At 41.7% G+C, this 20,666-nt stretch overlaps 1 protein-coding gene across 2 annotated transcripts; it reads left to right on the top strand.

Moving 5' to 3' along the window:
* The first annotated feature begins 3,330 nt into the window (after positions 1 to 3,330).
* Positions 3,331 to 11,164, top strand: LOC143929968 (olfactory receptor 5B21-like). Of its 2 annotated transcripts, none has more exons than XM_077453885.1 (2): positions 3,331 to 3,506; positions 10,219 to 11,164. In XM_077453885.1, exons 1-2 carry the CDS (start codon positions 3,452 to 3,454, stop codon positions 11,136 to 11,138), a joined length of 975 nt encoding a protein of 324 aa, XP_077310011.1. In that variant the 5' UTR covers positions 3,331 to 3,451; the 3' UTR covers positions 11,139 to 11,164. The 2 variants fall into 2 exon arrangements, with proteins under 2 accessions (XP_077310011.1, XP_077310010.1); XM_077453884.1 differs by having other exon boundaries at positions 10,198 to 11,164.
* Positions 11,165 to 20,666: the final 9,502 nt, after the last annotated feature.

The raw sequence follows: 20,666 nt of genomic DNA, 5'->3' as shown, positions 1-20,666 counted from the left end.
AATTTTAGGGAAATCCTGAAAACATAACCTGTTGGGGCACCTTGAGGACTGGAGTTGAGAAACACTAGTGTAGTGGAACAGTGAAAGAATGCAGACTATTTACCTATACAGAGGCCAAAGGACTATCATAAATCAATTTAACCCACCTGCAAAAGTTCTCCCCAAACCCAAATTTAGTGAGAACAGCCCAAATATGCCATGTAAGTTTGTTTCTTGACAAAGCCTGCCAAAGGGAGTAAAATGGTCAGCAGGGATCACATGAGATGGAGGGAGCTTGTCTAGGGAGTATTTCAGAGCCAGGAGTCAGAGATCCTCGGGTGAATAAGGAGCTATAACACATTCCAATTAAATTTTCAGGGCAGAAAAATATACAATATATTACCAAAAGTATTGGGACATGTCATTTACACACACCTGAACTTTAATGGCATCCCAGTCTTAGTCCGTAGGGTTCAATATTGAGTTTGCACACCCTTTGCAGCTATAACAGCTTCAACTCTCCTGGGAAGGCTGTCCACAAGGTTTAGGAGTGTGTCTATGGGAATGTTTGACCATTCCTCCTAGAAGCACATTTGTGAGGTTAGCCACAGATGTTGGATGAGAAGGCCTGGCTCGCAGTCTCCATTCTAATTCATCCCAAAGGTGTTCTATCGGGTTAAGGTCAGGACTCCACCCCAAACATGCCTTTATGGACCTTGCTTTGTGCACTGGCGTGTGGTCATGTTAGAACAGGAAGGGGCCATCCTCAAACATTTCCCACAAAGTTGGAAGCATGAAATTGTCCAAAATGTCTTGGTATGCTGACCCCTTAAGAGTTCCCTTCACTAGAACTAAGGGGCCAAGCCCAACCCCTGAAAAACAACCCCACACCATAATCCCCTCTCCACCAAATGATTTGTATCTTCACCGCTAGTAATTTGCAATAAAATACAGCGTAGAACAGAATAAATATCCCTCAAGCACATGATGAAAATACTGAATGATAGACTGATTAGGTAAATTGCTGCTTGAGGAAATAAGTGATGTATCTCTTGAAGGCAAATCAAACAAGGTTTTAAAAGATAGAACAGTTTCAAATACAGGTTTCCTTTACAAACAGTCATTCATGCCCCTCACATTCCATGCACCTAACTATTCAACCTGCCTTGTCCAACATATTTAACTTGCCCAATGCAGATGGACAGTCCCTGGGTAAGAGAGGACAAATCAGGAGTGCTGATTATGCCCCGTACACACGAGCGGACTTTTCGACATCCAAACTCCGACGGACTGAGTCCGGCGGACTATCCGATCGTGTGTGGGCTGCAACGGACTTTAGCGAAGCTAAAGTCTGACGGACTTTAGAAATGAAGCATGCTTTAAATTTTCCCGACGGAACTCCGCCGGACCCGGTCCCCTTTGAAAAATCCGCTCGTGTGTGTGCTACTCCGACGGACTAAAACCGACGCTAGGGCAGCTATTGGCTACTGTCTAGGAACTTCCTACGTCGAATCCAGTCGTACGTCATCACGTTCGACTCCGTCGGAGTTTGGTGTGATGGTGTGTGGTCAAGTCCGTTCGGTCGAAAAGTCCGCCAGAACTCCGTCGGAACTCCGGCGGAACTCCTTTGGAGGTCTGTCAGACTTAATCCCTCTCGTGTGTACGGGGCATTAGAGTCTTGAGATCATTGCTGCTTGTTTAATGTGTAAGGCTGTAAAATCCTTGCAAGCTTAGTGGAGGAATAATGAATTCTATGGAGGAATTTAAATGGTATCAGATGAACTCTTGCCAGCACCAGCCTGGAAAAGGTAGAGCTCCATAAGTCGTTTCAATCATTACTGTCTAGCTGTTGAAAGTCTGACAACCATGCAACATGACAAGAGGGCAAAACCTTGGTGGTATCTACGAACATAGTGGATTGTGGATGGGGCTTTAGTAAGGTCTTTATCTCTAAGTAAGGATTTAAAAATGACTAATGCCACGTACACACCACCAGACTTTTTGACAGCAAAGGTCCGACGAAACGAGTCCGTCGGACAATTCGATCGTGTGTGGGCTCCATCGGACCTTTGCTTGTCAAAAATCCGGCGGACTTTAGAAATAGAACATGTTTTACATTTTCCCACCGGAACTCCGCCAGAGAAATCCGTTTGTCTGTATGCTAGTCCGACGGACAAAAACTGACTCTAGGGCAGCTATTGGCTACTGGCTATGAACTTCCTTATTCTAGTCCGGTCGTACGTCATCACATTCAAATCCGTTGGACTTTGGTGTGATTGTGTGTGGCCAAGTCCGTTCATTCGGAAAGTCCGTCGGAACTCCGCCGAAAATCCGTTGGAAAGACCGTCGGACCTAGTCCCTCGAAAAGTCCAGTCGTGTGTACGCGGCATAACACATAGACTGAAGCAGTGCCATCTAGTTCAAATGTCAGATCAGTTGCAACTTAAAGCGGAGTTCCACCCAAAAGGGGAAGCTCTGCCTCCTCCCCTCCTCTGGTGCCACATTTGGCACCTTTTCGGGGGTGGAGTGGGTACCTGTTTTTGACAGGTACCCACCCCCACTTCTGAGAGATTTTGCCGCCCTGAGATCACTCAGAAGTTTGCCCCCCCTTCTCCTTTCCCCACCGCCGGGTCATTCAGAAACCACAGCGTACTTCATGTATGCGCAGTAGAGAACCAAATGTAAAACCTAAAAGCTTCACTTCCGGTTTCCCTTACCACAAATGGCAGTGGCAGCAGCCAATGGAAACATCGGCTAGGGTGCTGAGATCGCTGGATTCCAGGATAGGTCAGTGTCCTAATATTAAAAGTCAGCAGCTACAGTATGTGTAGCTGCCGACTTTTCTTTTTTTTGCTTTAAAAATAACAATAAGAATAAGAATAAGTAAAAAAAAAAACCTGCCTTTCTGCTTTTGACAGCCTATAATCAAAATAGAGCCAGTTTTATTTTTATTTTTTTTAATTTAATCTCATTCCACCACAAAATGTCCAGGTTGAAAGATACCCAAGCATCCTCCAACCCAAAGGGCTGTGTGCACAATATCATTGACCCATCCCCTGAACCACGGCACCCTACCCAAAAAGTATAACAATGCAGAGAGTCCCACTAACATTATCAAGTCAGCATCACTTTATTGAAGATTGTTGGAGATTAGTGAGATTTTATAATTTTTTTCACAGTTTTATTAATTTATTTACTGTTTGTTCTTGTATCAGCTAATGGAGGCATTGCGAATGGTTAAGAGCAGCACATATTTGTCATTATTTAATGAGATCCCATGAGAATTTACTCTTGCCTACATCCAGTATATAAACACACATTTCATTTAACATTCTCTGTGCCTAAGAAGAAAATCTTCATTGCTATATTTGCCAAATCATAACATTTATTACATACAAATACTTACTGTATATTTAAATGCACTTAAGAATTTTTTTTTATCCTATTCATACTTTTTAAACTTGATGCTTATATGATCTTGAAACAATTATACATTTTTTTCTCTTTAGGCAGTGGAAAATCAAAAGGTAAGTTAATAATTCAACAAAAAATGTATACCCAATTCTATTACATTTTATTGCCTATAATTGTTGTTATCAATTGCAACCAAATAATTTATTTTCAATCTTACAATATTCATAAAACATGATATCACTGCTAAAAGTTTCACTAGTTATTCTTGGAAAAGGGATATGCCCCATACACACGGTTGGATTTTCCGATGGAAAATGTGCGATTGGATCATGTTGTCGGAAAATCCGACCGTGTATGGGTTCCATATGACTTTTTCCGTTGGTTTTTACGTCACACAAAGGTTGAGAGCAGGATCTAAAATTTTCCAACAACAAAATCCGATCGCATAAATTCCAATCGTGTGTAGAAAAATTCCGACGGACAAAGTGGCACGCTTGCTCAGAATAAACTAAGAGACAAACTCTATTGGCTACTGGCCCGTTTATAGTCCCGACGTACGTGTTTGATGTCACCTAGTTCAGAAAGATTGGATTATCTGACAACTTTGTGCGACCGTGTGTACCATGCAACACAAGTTTCTGCCAAAATCCATCGGAAAAAATCCAACGGATTTTGTGGTCGGAATGTCCGACCATGCGTATGGGGAATTACAATGGTAAAGCATTTCTAAGGCCATACTGCTGTTTAAAAAAAAAAAAAGCTTATATTGTATAGCACACAAATGTGCTCTGCAATCCTCGGTAATTGTGAATACAAAACCAATGGAGCACTTTTAAATGTAATGAGTGTAAATAAAAAATAAAAAAAACACGGGAGAATAGGCTTGTTATGCGGCCTATCAAAATCGTGTCACTGGCCTTTCCTCCAGTCACAAAGTTCCCTTCTGCTGTGTTAACCATAACCTGTGTGGTATGAAATGACCATAAAATATAGACTACAGTGTTGTGTAGTACAGTGCAGATATCAGAATCCACTCTCTATTATAAATTGTTTCCTGGAGATGCCTAGATACAACAGGATAGGGTATATAATCACAAAAGAATCTGGTTAACATGATAGTTCTTATTCCCTTACATATATATATATATATATATATATATATATATATATATACGCCTACATCAGCTATGAAATACTCATGTCAAACTCATAAGATAGTCTTACGTGTGTAAAAGACTAAATCAGCTGTTTGAGATGGATAATGTAGTCAAAAAGAATATGTTTCATTAGAGGTTATTGTTAGCAGTACTCTACTAGTACAAGAGTTGTGGTTTTCAAGAATGAAAGGAGGCTATAAATGGGTGCAGTCTTAAACTACCTTTAAAATAACTCTCATAGAGAACCAAACTATTTCTGATGACCACATCCTAGAGTCACCCACCATCAAAGAAGGGGAAAGGAAAAGGCCACCCCTAGCAAGATGTGGGCTTTCTGTGCAGTGTTGCCTAGCTGTTGTTAGAGATGTGCACGGCATATTTGTTTTGTTATGATGATTTGTTTTATACATTTTTTTTGTATATTTATAATTAATTTCATATATTCAGATTTGTTTCATATATTCATTATTGAAAATCGATTTGTATTTCAGAACAACAGCTATATTCTTTTTAATGTGATAATTCGTTATTTTGGGAGATTACCTATGCACTCTGGGTTGGATGGAGGTGGATTCATCATAACATAACGAATGGAACAAAATTAAATTCTGATTCATTTGTTATGTTATGATTCAGAGATACTGATGGATCCCCTTCAATCCAACCCAAACACAATAAGGACCCTTTCACACTTATCAGTTGCTGATCAGTTTTTCAGTTAAAAATAGTGGAAGAAAAATGCATGAAAAACGCATCACTTTAAATCCAATGAACTCTTCACACTGGTCCTTTGCATTAACCTACTGAACACAACAGACCAGTATAAAGATTTCCATAGGATTTAAAAGGATGCAGTTTTCATGTATTTTTATTCCAATTTTTTTAACCGAAAAACTGATCAAAAACGTATCAGTGTGAAAGGGCCTATAAACGTCCTGCTTGCTGTATTTTTGGTGCAGTGAAACAGAAAAAGCACCAAACATGCATCTCTCCATTGAAATTAATGGAAACTACTGCAAAAATGCATCAGAAACACAATGCACCTGTGGGAAGTGCACTGTCTAGGTACATGTCCAACGCAAATGTGGCAAAATTGCAGCAAAAATGCACTGCAGCAAAAAACGGGGCAACCATGCAGTAAAAAAGGCATATGTGATTTTCTTGCATTTTTGCAGCTGAGCAGTGTAAAAGCAGGAATCATCCTCTTGTTTAACTTTTATAACTTACTGTATTTATTGTAATATATTCCCATTGCATATGTACTGTAGTGCATTTTTTTTTATAAATAAAGAAAAATGGTAATGCAACATAAAATTTAAATGGATCCAAATCAATCTGGATTATTTGTTATGCATTGTTTATTTTGAATTTGCTGAAATTCATTACTATTGTTAAGCCCCCTGGCGGTGTTCCCGAGTCTGGCTCGGGTGAAAATTTTGTACCATTAGCGGTAACCCCGAGCCAGACTCGGGACCGCATCGCTGAATCCAGGATGAGTATACTTACCTTATCCCCTGGATCCAGCGATGTCTCCCCACTGTACGAGTGAGCCGTCCTCCGCTCGATGTATCACATCGCCGGGCTCCGTTCCCTGCGAGCATTGCGATGTGCAAATTCAAAAAGTAAAACACACAGTATACATACAGTATAATGTAATCTTACAGATTACATTGCTGTATGTAATTATTCCCCATCCGCTTTGTCCCTAGTGTTCTGTCCAGTGCCCTGCGTGCAGTTTTATGTTATAAAAACTGTTCTTTCTGCCTGGAAACTGGAGATTGTCCATAGCAACCAAAACTGTCCCTTTACATCAAAAGTGGTTTTAGACCAACTAGAAAACAGCGATAAAAAATTGGAATCACACGCAGGATTGAACGATAGCGATTTGTAGGGAGATCCGTCATCAAATACTGAAAAGTAATGACAGTGACAATTCTGCAACTGAGCAAATTTCAGTGTTTTTGATTTGATTACATTATTTAATTTTTTTTTTATTATTGTTATATTATTATTTGGTATAATTATTTATAGTTATTTATTATATTATAATTTATGATTAAATTTTTCAAACTTTATCATACCCGGGATGTCTGCTATACTCTGGTTTGGACAGATTTAAGTGAGTTATTCCTAAAGCCGCGTACACACGGGCGGATTGTATGGCCTACTTAGTCCGTCATACAATCCGACGGACAGTCCGTCATACTTTCGAATGAACGGACTTGACCACACACGGATGCACAAACAGTCCGTCGAAAGCTTGCGCGATGACGTGTACAGCACGTACGACGGGACTAGAAATAGGAAGTCCAATACACAGCAATGCAACCTTCCGCCGTGTAAATCCTTTCTGAGCATGCGCCATTCTTAGTCCGTCGAACTAGCCTACTCACGAGCGGATTGTCCGCTGAAACCAAAGTATGACGGACAGAATTACGGAAATTCCGAAATACTTAGTACGCCAGACTGCACGCTGAAAAAGTCCGCTGAAGCCCACACACGAGCGGACTGTCCGCTGAAATGTGTTTTGACGGACTAAGTAGGCCATACAGTCCGCCCGTGTGTACGCGGCTTAAGAATTACAGGCCTACAATATAAAACGTCAAATTTCCATGCAAAATAATTGTACCAACAAATATACACACCTCAAATATCGCCACCTATGTGTGTCAACACTGCGCCGGCCCCCACCCTCCCCCAGCTGCCACTTGTGTATAAATCGCTTAATCAATCAGAAGGAAAATATAACCTCACACCTCACTGTGTCAAATTACTATTACCTTGTGGCGCTAAATTTATAAGGTCGGTCCCCCTGTAGACACCTCCAAACGTATCTGGTGGCAGTATACAGAAGGAACTTTCCAATTTTTGTTTAATTTCTCTCAAACAAAATATATATATGTGTAAAAAACTGAAAAAATACAGGCATATAAATCACAAAATCAAATAACCTTAAATCACTCAATAAGTGTATATGCTAAAAATAAATACTGTTAAATAGCACATTCAATTGTGTCCATGTCCCTTGAAAAACACAGTGTATCCAAAAAATACTATGCAAATAGGTGTCCCAAAAATTTACATATGTTTTTAACGTGAAAGAAAAAAATATATTATTTGTGTCTCAAAAATAACAATTGTTTTCTAAAAAATAAAAATAAAAAGACAAGTCCTCAAAAAACAAGTGTCCCAAAGAAAACCAATAGGCAGTGGTGAATCAACAATCAGCACATTCTTCTCCTGTGTACTTTCTTATGAGTGTCCCCAGATGATAAAAATCCTTCACCACACCAACAGTGACCCCCTATAGATGGAGCACTCACCAGATGGAATGCCTAGCACTCTCACACCAGGCTCAACAAGCGTTGCAAATTAATTAATTGAGGATCACAGGTGTCCAGCACACAATATTCAGGGAGTATTCATTCCTCTATTGGAATCTGCAAAGAGGAATGAATACTCCCTGAATATTGTGTGCTGGACACCTGTGATCCTCAATTAATTAATTTTCAAGGGACATGGACACAATTGAATGTGCTATTTAACAGTATTTATTTTTTAGCATATACACTTATTGAGTGATTTAAGGTTATTTGATTTTGTGATTTATATGCCTGTATTTTTTCAGTTTTTTACACATATATATATTTTGTTTGAGAGAAATTAAACAAAAATTGGAAAGTTCCTTCTGTATACTGCCACCAGATACGTTTGGAGGTGTCTACAGGGGGACCGACCTTATAAATTTAGCGCCACAAGGTAATAGTAATTTGACACAGTGAAGGTGTGAGGTTATATTTTCCTTCTGATTGATAAAATAATTGTACCGCTTTCAGCACCTAAAACCTGAAATAATCATACCACCAGGGAGATTAATTGATGAATGAATGAATGAATGAATGAAATACTTGTATAGCGCACAATGCGAACTGAATCGCCTCAAGGTACCTCAGATACCTACCTTTTGTCTGAATTTCAATTCATACCGAAACAAATTGCACATGTCTAGCTGTTGTGCTTAATCATTGGCATTAGCATGCAGGCCAGGAAAGTCAGAGTAATTAAGTTTTTATCAGGACACTAGTTCTTGGTATATGATATGAGGGATTTTAGTGAGAAGGTCAGCATAACAACAACACAAATATCATTTTTGAAAAGACAGGTCAGCAATGGTAGCCTTTATGCTTTTTTAATGACAAACATGAATATATCACCACTCCACATTAAGCAACCCAAATAAAGCAACTCCACGTTAAGCAAATTAATTAAAAAAATACTATAAATCAGCTGCTACATCCAACAAATAAATACTCAGTAAAAAAAATATATAAATATACCGAATATAATTATATAAACAGCAGTGTTGCAAGCTACAAACAAACCAAAAACTTGCAACAAATTATACAGTCACAGTGCAATAAATATCAATACGCTGTGGTGTTTTCTTAAATTTTACTGCAAAAGTGGAAATATGCTGGAAACTTCAAGATCATTCAGATTAATAGAATACGTTAGATATAATTGAAATACAGTGTGGAAATAAATAAATGATTTTGCATTTTGACTATAAACATACTTTCATATGTAACCTTTTCTTAATTTTTATTCATTAGTTCATTATTTGCTATATTAAACAAAATGCCTTTGCAAATAATTTTTCTTAGAAAATCATAATTTTATATAAATATGAAGAATTTTAAAGTAACTGTTATCATTTTTTATCTACAGTAACTCTGCTTGTTTTGAAACTAATGCTTGGCAAATTTAAAAAAGCACTCTTTTTTTGTAAGTTACATATTTTTGTCTATTGATTGCATAAAATAATTATTGCAAGACAATATCAGTAAAAAAATTATTGTTTGTACTTGAAGAATGAATAAATGTATAATTTTGTAATCTTATGTAATGACAAATTAATGTTAAAATCAATAAGCGCATAGTGAATGTCAGTCTATAAGTCTATAAGAGATATACAGGAGTGACATCTGATTAAAAATGTTAGTACAGTAACAGAAACAAAGATTGAAGATCATTTAAAGGGTAAACCTTTTTAGATTTGGATAGAGTGGTAAAGGAATAGAACCAATGTTAGGTTTTTATTGCTGTCTGTATGTTTGTTGAAGAAAGTTGCTCTCTTCTGAATATATGTTTGTTAAAGAAAGTTGCTCTCTTCTGATCACCAGTGTCACCAAGAATCTAATTAAAAGGTAAGGGAAGGTGGTCTATATTGATGGAGGGGGGTTTGTACTTAGTAGGGCGGTCTCTACTGAGGGAGGGGGTCTGTACTTAGTGAGGGGGTCAATACTGAGGGAGAGGGGTCTGTACTTAGTGAGGGGGGTCTGTACTTAGTGAGGGGGGTCTGTACTGAGGGAGGGGGATCTATACTGCGGAGGGGGTCTGTAGTTAGTGAAGGGGGGGTCTGTACTGAGGAGGGACTATAGTTAGTGGAGGGGGGGTGACATCTTTATTTTCCACACCGGGTGACACCAACCCTAGTGATGCCACTGTCCCCCACCTGCTGCAAGTATTTGGCCATCGAATGCGATGAATGCTTGATCCAGCTTGTCAGCCTTTGTGGTTCCACTCGCTGGCTCTGTCATAAATATTAAGTATTAGTAATACATCAAGATTTTTCTTTCTAACTTAGAAATGTATCAAAATTCCTCAGAACCTCTCTCAAACCCAGCATATTTTACAATCGAAGGCTTATCAGACATACCAGGACTTTGGTTTCCGATTTTCATTGTTTTCCTTTTTATTTACCTTATTATCATCCTTGGAAATGCCAGCATTTTTTGTGTGGTCAGTTGTAATTCTCATCTTCATACTCCAATGTATTTCTTTTTAATGAACCTCTCAGTTATGGACATTGCTTATACCTCTACTATTTTACCTAAACTATTAAACATGTTAGTGACCAAAAACAACACCATCTCATTTTGGGGATGCATATATCAAATGTACTTCTTTTTAGCTATGGCCTGTGCTGAAGTCCTCCTGTTGACATCCATGGCCTATGATCGCTATGTGGCGATCTGTCATCCTCTACACTATGTTATTCTGATGAGTCTGAAGAAATCAGCTGGCCTTGCAATGACAGCTTGGACTATTGGGTTTGTAGACCCTAGTGGCCATGCTGTCCTCATATCCAAACTATCATTTTGTACCTCCAACCTTATTAACCATTTCTTTTGTGATGTAATTCCACTGCTGAAGATCTCCTGCAGTGACAATTCTAAGGTTGAACTGATAAACTATCTAGAAGGGGGCCTTATATTATCTGCTGCCTTTATGCTTACTTTGGTGTCATATATATTTATTATTTCTACTATTATGAAGATAAAGTCAGCTGAAGGCCGCCGTAAGGCCTTTTCCACTTGCTCCTCCCATTTGACCTGTGTTGTTATATTTTATGGGACAATTATTTGTTTGTACATGAGACCCACTACTAGCTACACTCCAAAGTACGACAAGTTTATTGCTCTTCTCTACGCAGTATTGGTTCCTGTGTTGAATCCTGTCATCTACAGCTTGAAAAACCAGGAAATTAAAAGTGCATTTGTGAAATTAAAAACTAAACTGGTTTAATAAATAATAAGCAATGCTCTTTCTAATTTATTGTGTATTTGCTTTCTTTGTATCTATTTTGTTTTAAATTGTTGATTTCTAGCTATAGGAACTAAACTATCTATGCATACTTCAAATCGACACTTAAACGTACCAAGATACTGTATAATAAGTTTAGTGTACATACATGCTTTATGGAAGATCATCACCTTATCCAATCTTCTAAACTTTGCATAATGTACACATGCAGATAAAGTCACGATAAGACTAAATTTAATATTTTTGTCAGTTTAAGATCTACTAGCAAAAGGTTGTTCATTCCAGGTTACTCCCAAGCGGAAAATAAAACCGTGTTGTAAAAAAAATTCTAACTGAGGCACTGAGATTGATATGCAAAAGGAGTATAGGTGGTTAATTGCTCTCTTACCTTAATGAATAAAGTAAGCTCTGCTGACAAAAACCATCCAATCAAGCGAAAGCAGAATACAAATTTTCTCATTTTCCATGCACACGATTGGGTATTCTTTGCTAAGTGCATTTTCACCACATTCACTAAGCTAAGTAAATTGTCAGGGGAAGTTAGCTTCATTCGTTATACATATACATGACTGTAGGCTAAGACATTTTTTTTGTCATATTTTAATGAGTAGTATGTATTGACATTTAAATTTGAAGACTTGGCACCAGTAGGCACACTTTAAAAATGTTCAGTAAGTAGCAATGTGCAGTCATAGAAAGTATATTAGTTTCCTATTACTGTTATGATTTTGATGGAAGCAATCACCATTTCCTATAACAGCTGATCCAGTACACTAATAGACTTGATGAACTCTTTGTTAGCTAACCAAGGGGGTCAAGAGCTTTTGGACTGCATGGGGACCACCATGTGTTGGAACCTTAACACATTGATACACACTCAGCAGCAGTGGCAGGAAGGTATATCAGTGCCCAGGGCGAGGATGGCAAAATTCTACAAGAAGATAGCGGAGGAGTCCGGCGAGAAGACCCCCAAAGACGGAAGACCCCCGGGGCTGTGCAATAAAGTATTTTATCTCGTGTGTTGTGTTTTTTTTGTACTTTTATTTTATAGGTGAATGGGTAGGGGTACATTGTACCCCATACTCATTCACATAGGGTGGGGGGCCGGTATCCGGGGGCCCCCTTATTAAAGGGGGCTCCTGGATTCCGATAAGCCCCCCGCCCACAGACCCCGACAACCAACGGCCAGGGTTGTCGGGAAGAAGCCCTTGTCCTCATCAACATGGGGACAAGGTGCTTTGGGGTGGGGGGGCTTCGCGGCCCCCCCTTCCCCAAGGCACCCCCCATGTTGAGGGCACGCGGCCTGGTACGGCTCAGGAGGGGGGGCGCTCGCTCGCCCCCCCTTTCCTGGCCGACCGGGTAGCGTGCTCGGACAAGGGTCTGTTGTGGACTTGGGGGGGGACCCCCACGCCGATTTTTTTCGGTGTTGGAGTTCCCCTTTAAGCCCATACCAAGCGGCGGGGCCAGCGACGTCTCCTTCTCGGGCCCCACCTACCTGGAGACCCGCTCAAAATGAGCGGACTTTTCTCCGGGCGGGAAAAGTCCGCTCATTTCAAAAGTACGGCGGACTGGCATACACACGGCCGGATTGTCCGCCGAAATGCGAGTCTGGCGGGAAGATTGGAGTGCAACACGGCATTCTAAGTCCGCCGTACTTTCGGGTCAAAAAAGTATGCCGGAGGCTACACACGGGGGGATTGTTTGGCGGACTTGAGTTTGCCGGACTTTTCCACCGGATTGTTTGATCGTGTGTACGCGGCATCAGTCTAAAAAAAGCTTAAACTGAACCCCAATGAAATCCATGGGAGCTGAATCTTCTAATTTTCTCTGGCCTTTTTTTGAATGCTAATTTGCAAGCTTTTGTTAAAAAAAAGGGCATTGGTAGCTGGGCTTTGCCATAGAGACCAGTTATGACAATGCAAAAAAAAATTAAAACTTTTTTAAATACTGTTCAGTGATCAGAGGGTCTTGTAGGGCTCATTTACACTTGCTTCGGCTTCAACACACATTAACCTCCCTGGCACTATGATTATGTCGGATTTTAGGTGCTGAAAGCAGTACAATTATTTTGCATGGAAGTTTGGCGTTTTTTATTGTAGGCCTGTAATTCTTAGGAATAACTCACTTAAATCTGTCCAAACCAGAGTCTAGTAGACATCACGTATGATAAAGTTTGAAATACAAAATCATAAATTATAATATAATAAATAAATAGAAATAATAACAAATAATATATCATAATAATGCATTTTATTCAATACATTTTAGTCAATAACATAAACAAATCAAAAACACTGACTTTTTTTGGGCCAAACAAGGGTGCAATATTAATAGTCATATTGCTTCAGTAAACATCCCGGGTATGGTAGATTTTAAAACATGGGACTGCACAAAGTCCAACGTCACAGTCAGGACAATAGAAGCTGGTTTCTTTTCTGATTTTCCTTCCAGTGTCATCACGCTTGGCACAGCAAACTATGCACATCCTTGTGGGTGCTGCCTTTTTTTCAGTTGGTGGGATGTGGTCCATAAAGTGATGACTAGTCAGATGTTCCGGGTTGACAAAACCAGCAGCACAACGTCCAGCTCTGTTTGCAGCTGTTGGTGTTTGGTGGTTCAGAAAAATACATTCTGCAACTTTACAAACAAAATCAGCATGAACACACCGGTTGTCACACTTTTTTTTTGTAGAATGAAGGCATTCCATAGGCAATGTTCAAGAAGATGCCTGAAGATCTTCTAATAATAAATTTTTTGTTGTTTTCTCATGGCTGGATAAAATTTCATTGCTTGGTCGGCTCTGCCAACACCTCTCATGGTGTTGTTGTAGTCTATAACCACTTGTGGTTTCATGATGTCTTTCCCACACATCTTTTTTGTCCCGCCATCGCAGTACCATCATTTTGCCAGGCAACTATTTCTCCCGTCTTGAGCTTTTTATTGCCAAAGGTTGGCGGCATGTCACGTGGTTAGCCCTAACGGTTCCATAGGCATCCGTTTTGTTATGTAGAAGGAACTCATATGCCGCGTACACACGGTCGAACTGTTTGACGTACTTAGTCCGTTGAAACAAATTTCAGCGGACAATCCGCTCGTGTGTGGGCTTCAGCGGACTTTTTCAGCGTGCAGTCCGGAGTACTAAGATTTTCGGTTTTTACAAAAATCTGTCCGTCGTACTTTGGTTTCAGCGGACAATACGGTCGTCAGTATGCTAGTTCGACGGACTAAGAATGGCGCATGCCCAGAAAGGATTTACACGGCGGAAGGGTGCTTTGCTGTGTCTTGGACTTCCTATTTCTAGTTCTGTCGTACGTGCTGTACACGTCATCGCGCAAGCTTTCGACGGACTGTTTGTGTATCCGTGTGTGGTCAAGTCCGTTCAGTGGAAAGTACGCCGGATTGTCCGTCGGATTGTATGACGGACTAAGTACGCCATACAATCCGCTCGTGTGTACGCGGCAATAGAGTTCAGAAGATGTGTAAAAATTATCTGTAGTTCAGCAATGCCTCAATCAATGAAAGAACTGAAGAGGTTGCCATTGCACAATGACTGTATTTTTGGTTGAATTTGGTTCCTTTACAGGTGTATAGGACAGAGTTCCAAATATAACCAGTGCTCGATTCACATAGCATGAAAGATTTTATGCCAAATCGTGCCCTCTTTGATGCTATATATTGTATCCAGCTGAGCCGTCCCTTGTAGGCCATCAGACTTTCGTCAATGCTGATGTCTCTATCTGGGACATAGCTCTGTTGCAAATTTTTCATAATCATCTGATATATCTCCCAAATCTTCTTGAGTTTGGGGGCTGGATGAGTGGTTTCATCAAATGCTTCATTATTTTCAAAGTGTAAATATTTCATTATCAGGGAAAATTTGTACTCTGACATTACCGTGCCAAAGAAAGGAGTGGCTAGTAATTTATTGGTTGTTCTGCTCATTGAAAACCTCCGAGGTGTAGCAGCTTGTTGCACCTGGTACCGGTTTGTAACAATTTTTTCAATGACCTCCTCGGTCAAAAATAGTTGGAGGTATGTCAATGGGTTGTCATCTTCAACATCCACTTTGATACCAGGTGCTCCAGTAAATGGGAATCTTGGGGGCGCTACGTGATCCATACCGCAGTCGATAGAGCACCAAGTCCACACATCACTGATGTCAGTCGCAGGATCCTTGCTGAAATCACTTTCTGTGTCTGATGGCGAACTTCCCCACGAATTGTTATCACTCAGTTCTCCAAGTGATTCTGTATCGCTATTGCTGTTGTCCAGCATGTCATAAAACGCTTTTGAGGTAGAGGCATGCTTTTTTGATGCCATGGTCATTCTGCTTTTTCCAGGCAGAAAGTACAGTAAAACTGCAGGCAAGGGCACTGGATAAAGCACTGGGGGGCAAACTGAGGTCTTTTTTTTTTTACATACAATAATGTAATCCAATAAGATTACAATGTATGGTGTGTGTTGTGATTTATACATTTTGAATCTGGCGCCGGTTACACCCCCTGCGTCATGCCGCTCGCAGGAAAGGGAAGCCAGAACACACAGAGGATCGAGCGGAGGGTTCGGTCACCGTACACAGCGGGAGTATATCGTGGGATTCCGTGAACAAGGTAACTAACCTCTTCCCGATGTCCAGCGAAGCAATCCCGGAGCTCAGGGTTACCGCTAATGGTTCTGAAATCTCACCCCTAGCCACCCTCGGGAATACCGACAAGGGGGTTAAGGGCTAGTTTACACTTGCTTTAAAACATGGCTTTGAACACACTTTGTTAAAGCTCTCTGAATGCCAGTCAAAGCCCCGGTCACTAAATAAAATGGTTAGCTTACAGTCCTGTTTACCCCTTGCTTTTGCTTGGTGCTTCGATGAGGCTTCAATGAGGCTTCGTGGGACATTGATGAGGTTTTGGTGGAGCTTCGATGGGGCTTTAATGAGCTTCGGTGGGGCTTCAAGCGAGCTTTGCTATAGACTTCTATGGAGACTTTGAAGATGCTTTGAAGCACCACTAAAGCTACATGGGGTATAATTTTTGAAGCAAAGATTCGAGGTACTCCCAAAGCAGCTTATTTAAAAGTTTTGTGAATTTGTGTTGTTACACTTTAAGCCACATTAAGGGGTAGTTTACGCTTGCTTCAAAAAATGGCTTTGGACGCGCTTTGTCAACCGCTTCAGCACTGGATTTTACCCCCTTCCTGACAAGAGCACTTTTTGCGATTCAGCACTGCGTTGCTTTAACTGACAATTGCACGGTCTTGCAAAAGAGCTTTCTTTTGGTGGTATTTGATCACCCCTGCGTACCTAGATATTTACAGTAACTTCCCTATTGAGGTTCACAACCTCTTTAACCCTTTGCTTGCCCCTGATTTTAACCCCTTCCATGCCAGTGTCATTAGTAGGGATGAGCTTCAAGTTTGAGACAATTTGGGGTGTTCGTGGCAAATTCAAAAAGCTGCGGAACACCCTGTACAAGTCTATGGGAGAAATCTAAAGTGCTCATTTTAAAGGCTTATATGCAAGTTATTATCATAAAAAGTGTTTGAGGACCTGGGTCCTGCCCCAGGGGACATGTATCAATGCAAAAAAGTTTTTTTTTTTTTTTACGGGAGCAGAGATTTTAATAATGCTTAAAGTGAAACAATAAAAGTGTAATATTCCTTTAAATTTCGTACCTGGGGGTTGTGTATAGTATGCTTGTGAAGGGGCGCATGTTTCCCATGCTTAGAACTGTCCCTGCACAAAGTGTCATATCTGCAGGAAAAAAAAGTCATTTAAAATCACTCGCGGCTATAATGAATTATCGGCTCCCCGTAATACAGAGAACAGTGATTGTCATTGATAAAAAAAAGTGGGGTTCCCCCAAATTCAATTACCAGGCCCTTCAGGTCTGGTATGGATATTAAGGGGAACCCAGCCTCGATTTAAAAAAAAATGACGTGGGGTTCCCCCCAAAAATCCATACCAGACCCTTTATCCGAGCACGCAACCTGGCAGGCCGCAGGAAAAGAGGGGGGATGAGAGAGCGCCCCCCCCTCCTAAAACGTACCAGGCCACATGCCCTCAACATTGGGAGGATGCTTTGGGGTCCCCCCAAACCACCTTGTCCCCATGTTGGTGTGGACAAGGGCCTCATCCCCACAACCCTGGTCGGTGGTTGTGAGGGTCTGCGGGCAGGGGGCTTATCAGAATCTGGAAGCCCCCTTTAACCACTACAGATCCGCGCTATTGCCAAATGACGGCATCAGCGCGGACCTACATTTCCGGGACTACATCTATTGACGTCGTCCCGGATACGAGCGGCCTGCGCGCCCCCTGAGGGGCGCGCGCGGCGCGCTCTGTGATCGGCGAGTCCGTGAGACTCGCCTGATCACCGATCCGTGCAAGGGGTCGATCCCGACCCCTTATCACGTGATCAGCTGTCAGCCAATGACAGCTGATCATGTGATAGAACGGAGCCGGTAATCGGCTATTATTCCTCCTCGCGCTGACAGCGCGAGGAGAGAAAAAAAAAGCCGATCACCGGCGGCCGTGATCGGGACATCAGTCCCGATCACGGCCAGCAATACAGCTGACCACCTGCCCCCTGCCAGTGCCCACCTGCCCACCGCCGTGCCATCCTGAATAAAAGTAAGTGCCCCCCATCAGTGCCCCCCATCAGTGCCCATAGTGCCCACAGTGCCAACTACAGTGCCACCCACAATGCCACCCACAGTGCCATCCAGCAGTGCCACCAACAGTGCCACCCACAGTGCCCACAATCTGCCTCAAAGGTGCTGCGACCCAGTGCCGCCCATCAGTGCCCAGCAGTGCCGCCCATCAGTGCCCAGCAGTGCCGCCCATCAGTGCCCAGCAGTGCCACCTATCAGAGCCACCTATCAGTGCCACCTATCAGTGCCCATCAGTCCCATCTATCAGTGGTACCTATCAGTGCCCATCCGTGCCACCCATCCGTGCCACTTATCCGTGCCACCCATCCATGCCATCTTATCTGTGCCCATCTTTGCCCATCAGTGCCGCCTTATCTGTGCCCATCGGTGCCGCCTTATCTGTGCCTATTAGTGCCGCCTTAACTATGCCTATCAGTGCCCACCAGTGCAGCCCATCAGTGCCCACCAATGCAGCCCATCAGTGCCCACCAATGCAGCCCATCAGTGCCCACCAATGCAGCCATCAGTGCCGCCTAATCAGCGCACTTCAATGAAGGAGAAAAATGACCCGTTTGCAAAATTTTATAACAAACTATTAAAACATGATTTATTTATTTTTTATTTTTTTGCATCTTTTTTTGTTTGTTTAGCAAAAAATAAAACTCCGAGCTGTAACTAAATACCACCAAAAGAAAGCTCTATTTGTGGGAAAAAAATGATAAAAATTTCATTTGGGTACAGTGTTGTATGCCCGCGCAATTGTCATTCAAAGTGCATCAGCGCTGAAAGCTGAAAATTGGTCTGGGACTGAGGGGGGTTTAAGTGCCCAGTAAGCAAGTGGTTAACAAGGGGACCCCCAGATCCCGGCGCCCCCTGTTTGAAATGGCAAGGGGGTACAAAAGTACCCCTACCATTTCACAAAGAAAGTGTAAAAAATTGTTAAAAAAGACACACACACCGTTGCAAAAGTCCTTTATTAAAAAAAAAATTCCAGCGGTGGTAATCCACTCTTGCTATCCAGCGACGGATGATCATCTCTATCCGGGGTCCAGCGATGGGTGATCTGATCCAGCGATGGGTGATCCATCCAGCAGCACAGCTCAGCTCATCCATCCTCTGTCTCCACCGGGTTTTCCATCCCCCTCTGATGTAATGCAGGTTTCCGTTACATCAGAGGGGGGCGGGGTCACCCGCATGTCATTGGTGAAGCCGGGCTTTCACACTTGCGTCAGAGGGGGCGGGGTTAGGTGATGGTGGCCCCGCCCTCCTCATATAAGAAGTGTCAGGCTGCCGGGATCCCCGCAGTGTCTCCGACAGTGGCGACAGAGGATGGATGCACTGCGCTGGATGGATCACCCATCGCTGGATCAGATCAGCCATCGCTGGACCCCGGAGAGATGATCATCCGTTGCTGGATAGCAAGAGTGGATTACCACCACTGGAATCTTTTTTATTTTTTATTTTTAATAAAGGACTTTTGCAACAGTGTGTGTGTCGTTTTTAACTATTTTTTACACTTAACCCCCTAACCATTTCAAACAGGGGGGGCAGGATCTAGGGGTCCTCTTGTTAAAGGGGGCTTCAAGATTCTGATAAGCCCCCCGCCCGCAGACCCCCACAACCACCGGCCAGAGTTGTGGAGATGAGGCCCTTGTCCTCATCAACATGGAGACATGGTGCTTTGGGGGGACCCTCCCAATCTTGAGGGCATGTGGCCTGCTACATTTCAGTAGGGGGGCGCTCTCTCGTCCCCCCCTCTTTTCCTGCGGCCTGCCAGGTTGCGTGCTCGGATAAAGGGTCTGATATGGATTTTTAGGGGAACTCCACGCATTTTGTTTTTTACATTTGGCGTGGAGTTCCCCTTAAAATCCATACCAGATCTGAAGGGTCTGGTATGGATATTTAGGGGGAACCCCACGTCATTTTTTTTTTTATTTGACAGGAGGTTTCCCTTAATATCCATACCAGACCTGAAGGGCCTGGTAATTGAATTTCCTGCATAAATGACACTTTGTGCGGGACAGTTCTAAGCAAGGAAACATGCGCCCCTTTACAGGCATACTATACACACACCCCAGGTACAAAATTTAAAGGAATATTACACTTTTATTGTTTCACTTTAAGCATTATTAAAATCACTGCTCCTAAAAAATTGTTTGTTTTAAAAACTTTTTTTTTGCATTGATACATGTTCCCTAGGGTAATAGCCGGGTCCCCATACACTTTTTATGGCAATAACTTGCAAATAAGCCTTTAAAATTAGCACTTTTGATTTTTATGTTTGTGTCCCATAGACTTTAATAGGGTTTGCATGTTCACACAAGTTTTTAAAACTTTTTTTTTTGCATTGATATGGATATTGACATTTACCCTGGGGCAGGACCCAGGTCCCCAAACACTTTTTATGACAATAACTGGCATATTAGCCTTTAAAATTAGCACTTTTGATTTTGAGTCCCATAGACTTTAATAGGGTTCTAAAGTTCACACTACGTTTAGGTCTGTTTGCAGGTTCTGGTGCAAACCGAACCAGGGGGTGTTTGGCTCATCCTTAGTCATTAGTATAGCGATAGTGTATATTTTTAGCACTGATCACTATATTAGTGTCACTGGTCCCCAAAAAGTGTCAGTTAGTGTCAGATTTGTCCACCACACTGTCGCAGTCCTGCTAAACATCATTGATCACCGCCATTATTGGTAAAAAAAAATTACAAAATTAAAAAATTCCATAAATCTATCCAAACGGAAGTTTGTGGTTTAGATTTGAATGTAACGATGTGCTATTTGATTTTTGCATATAGACAAGGTGCTGTAGCATGTACCTCTGATCTCCTGATAAATTAAATTTTAGTTTTAATTATCATGATA

Source organism: Lithobates pipiens, unplaced genomic scaffold, assembly GCF_037356315.1.
Source record: "Lithobates pipiens isolate NorthernLeopardFrog02 unplaced genomic scaffold, aLitPip1_a1.2 Scaffold_25, whole genome shotgun sequence".
NCBI classification, from domain to species: Eukaryota; Metazoa; Chordata; class Amphibia; order Anura; family Ranidae; genus Lithobates; species Lithobates pipiens.
Note: the sequence above shows the minus strand (reverse complement) of the source record. Positions and strands in the feature narration are given on the sequence as shown.

Excerpts from the sequence above, each read along its gene's own strand:
- LOC143929968 (XM_077453884.1), top strand. The coding sequence starts at position 3,452 with ATGATCTTGAAACAATTATACATTTTTTTCTCTTTAGGCAGTGGAAAA. Across the intron at positions 3,507-10,197 it reads AGGCAGTGGAAAATCAAAAG|AAATGTATCAAAATTCCTCA; the intron begins GTAAGTTAATAA and ends TTTCTAACTTAG.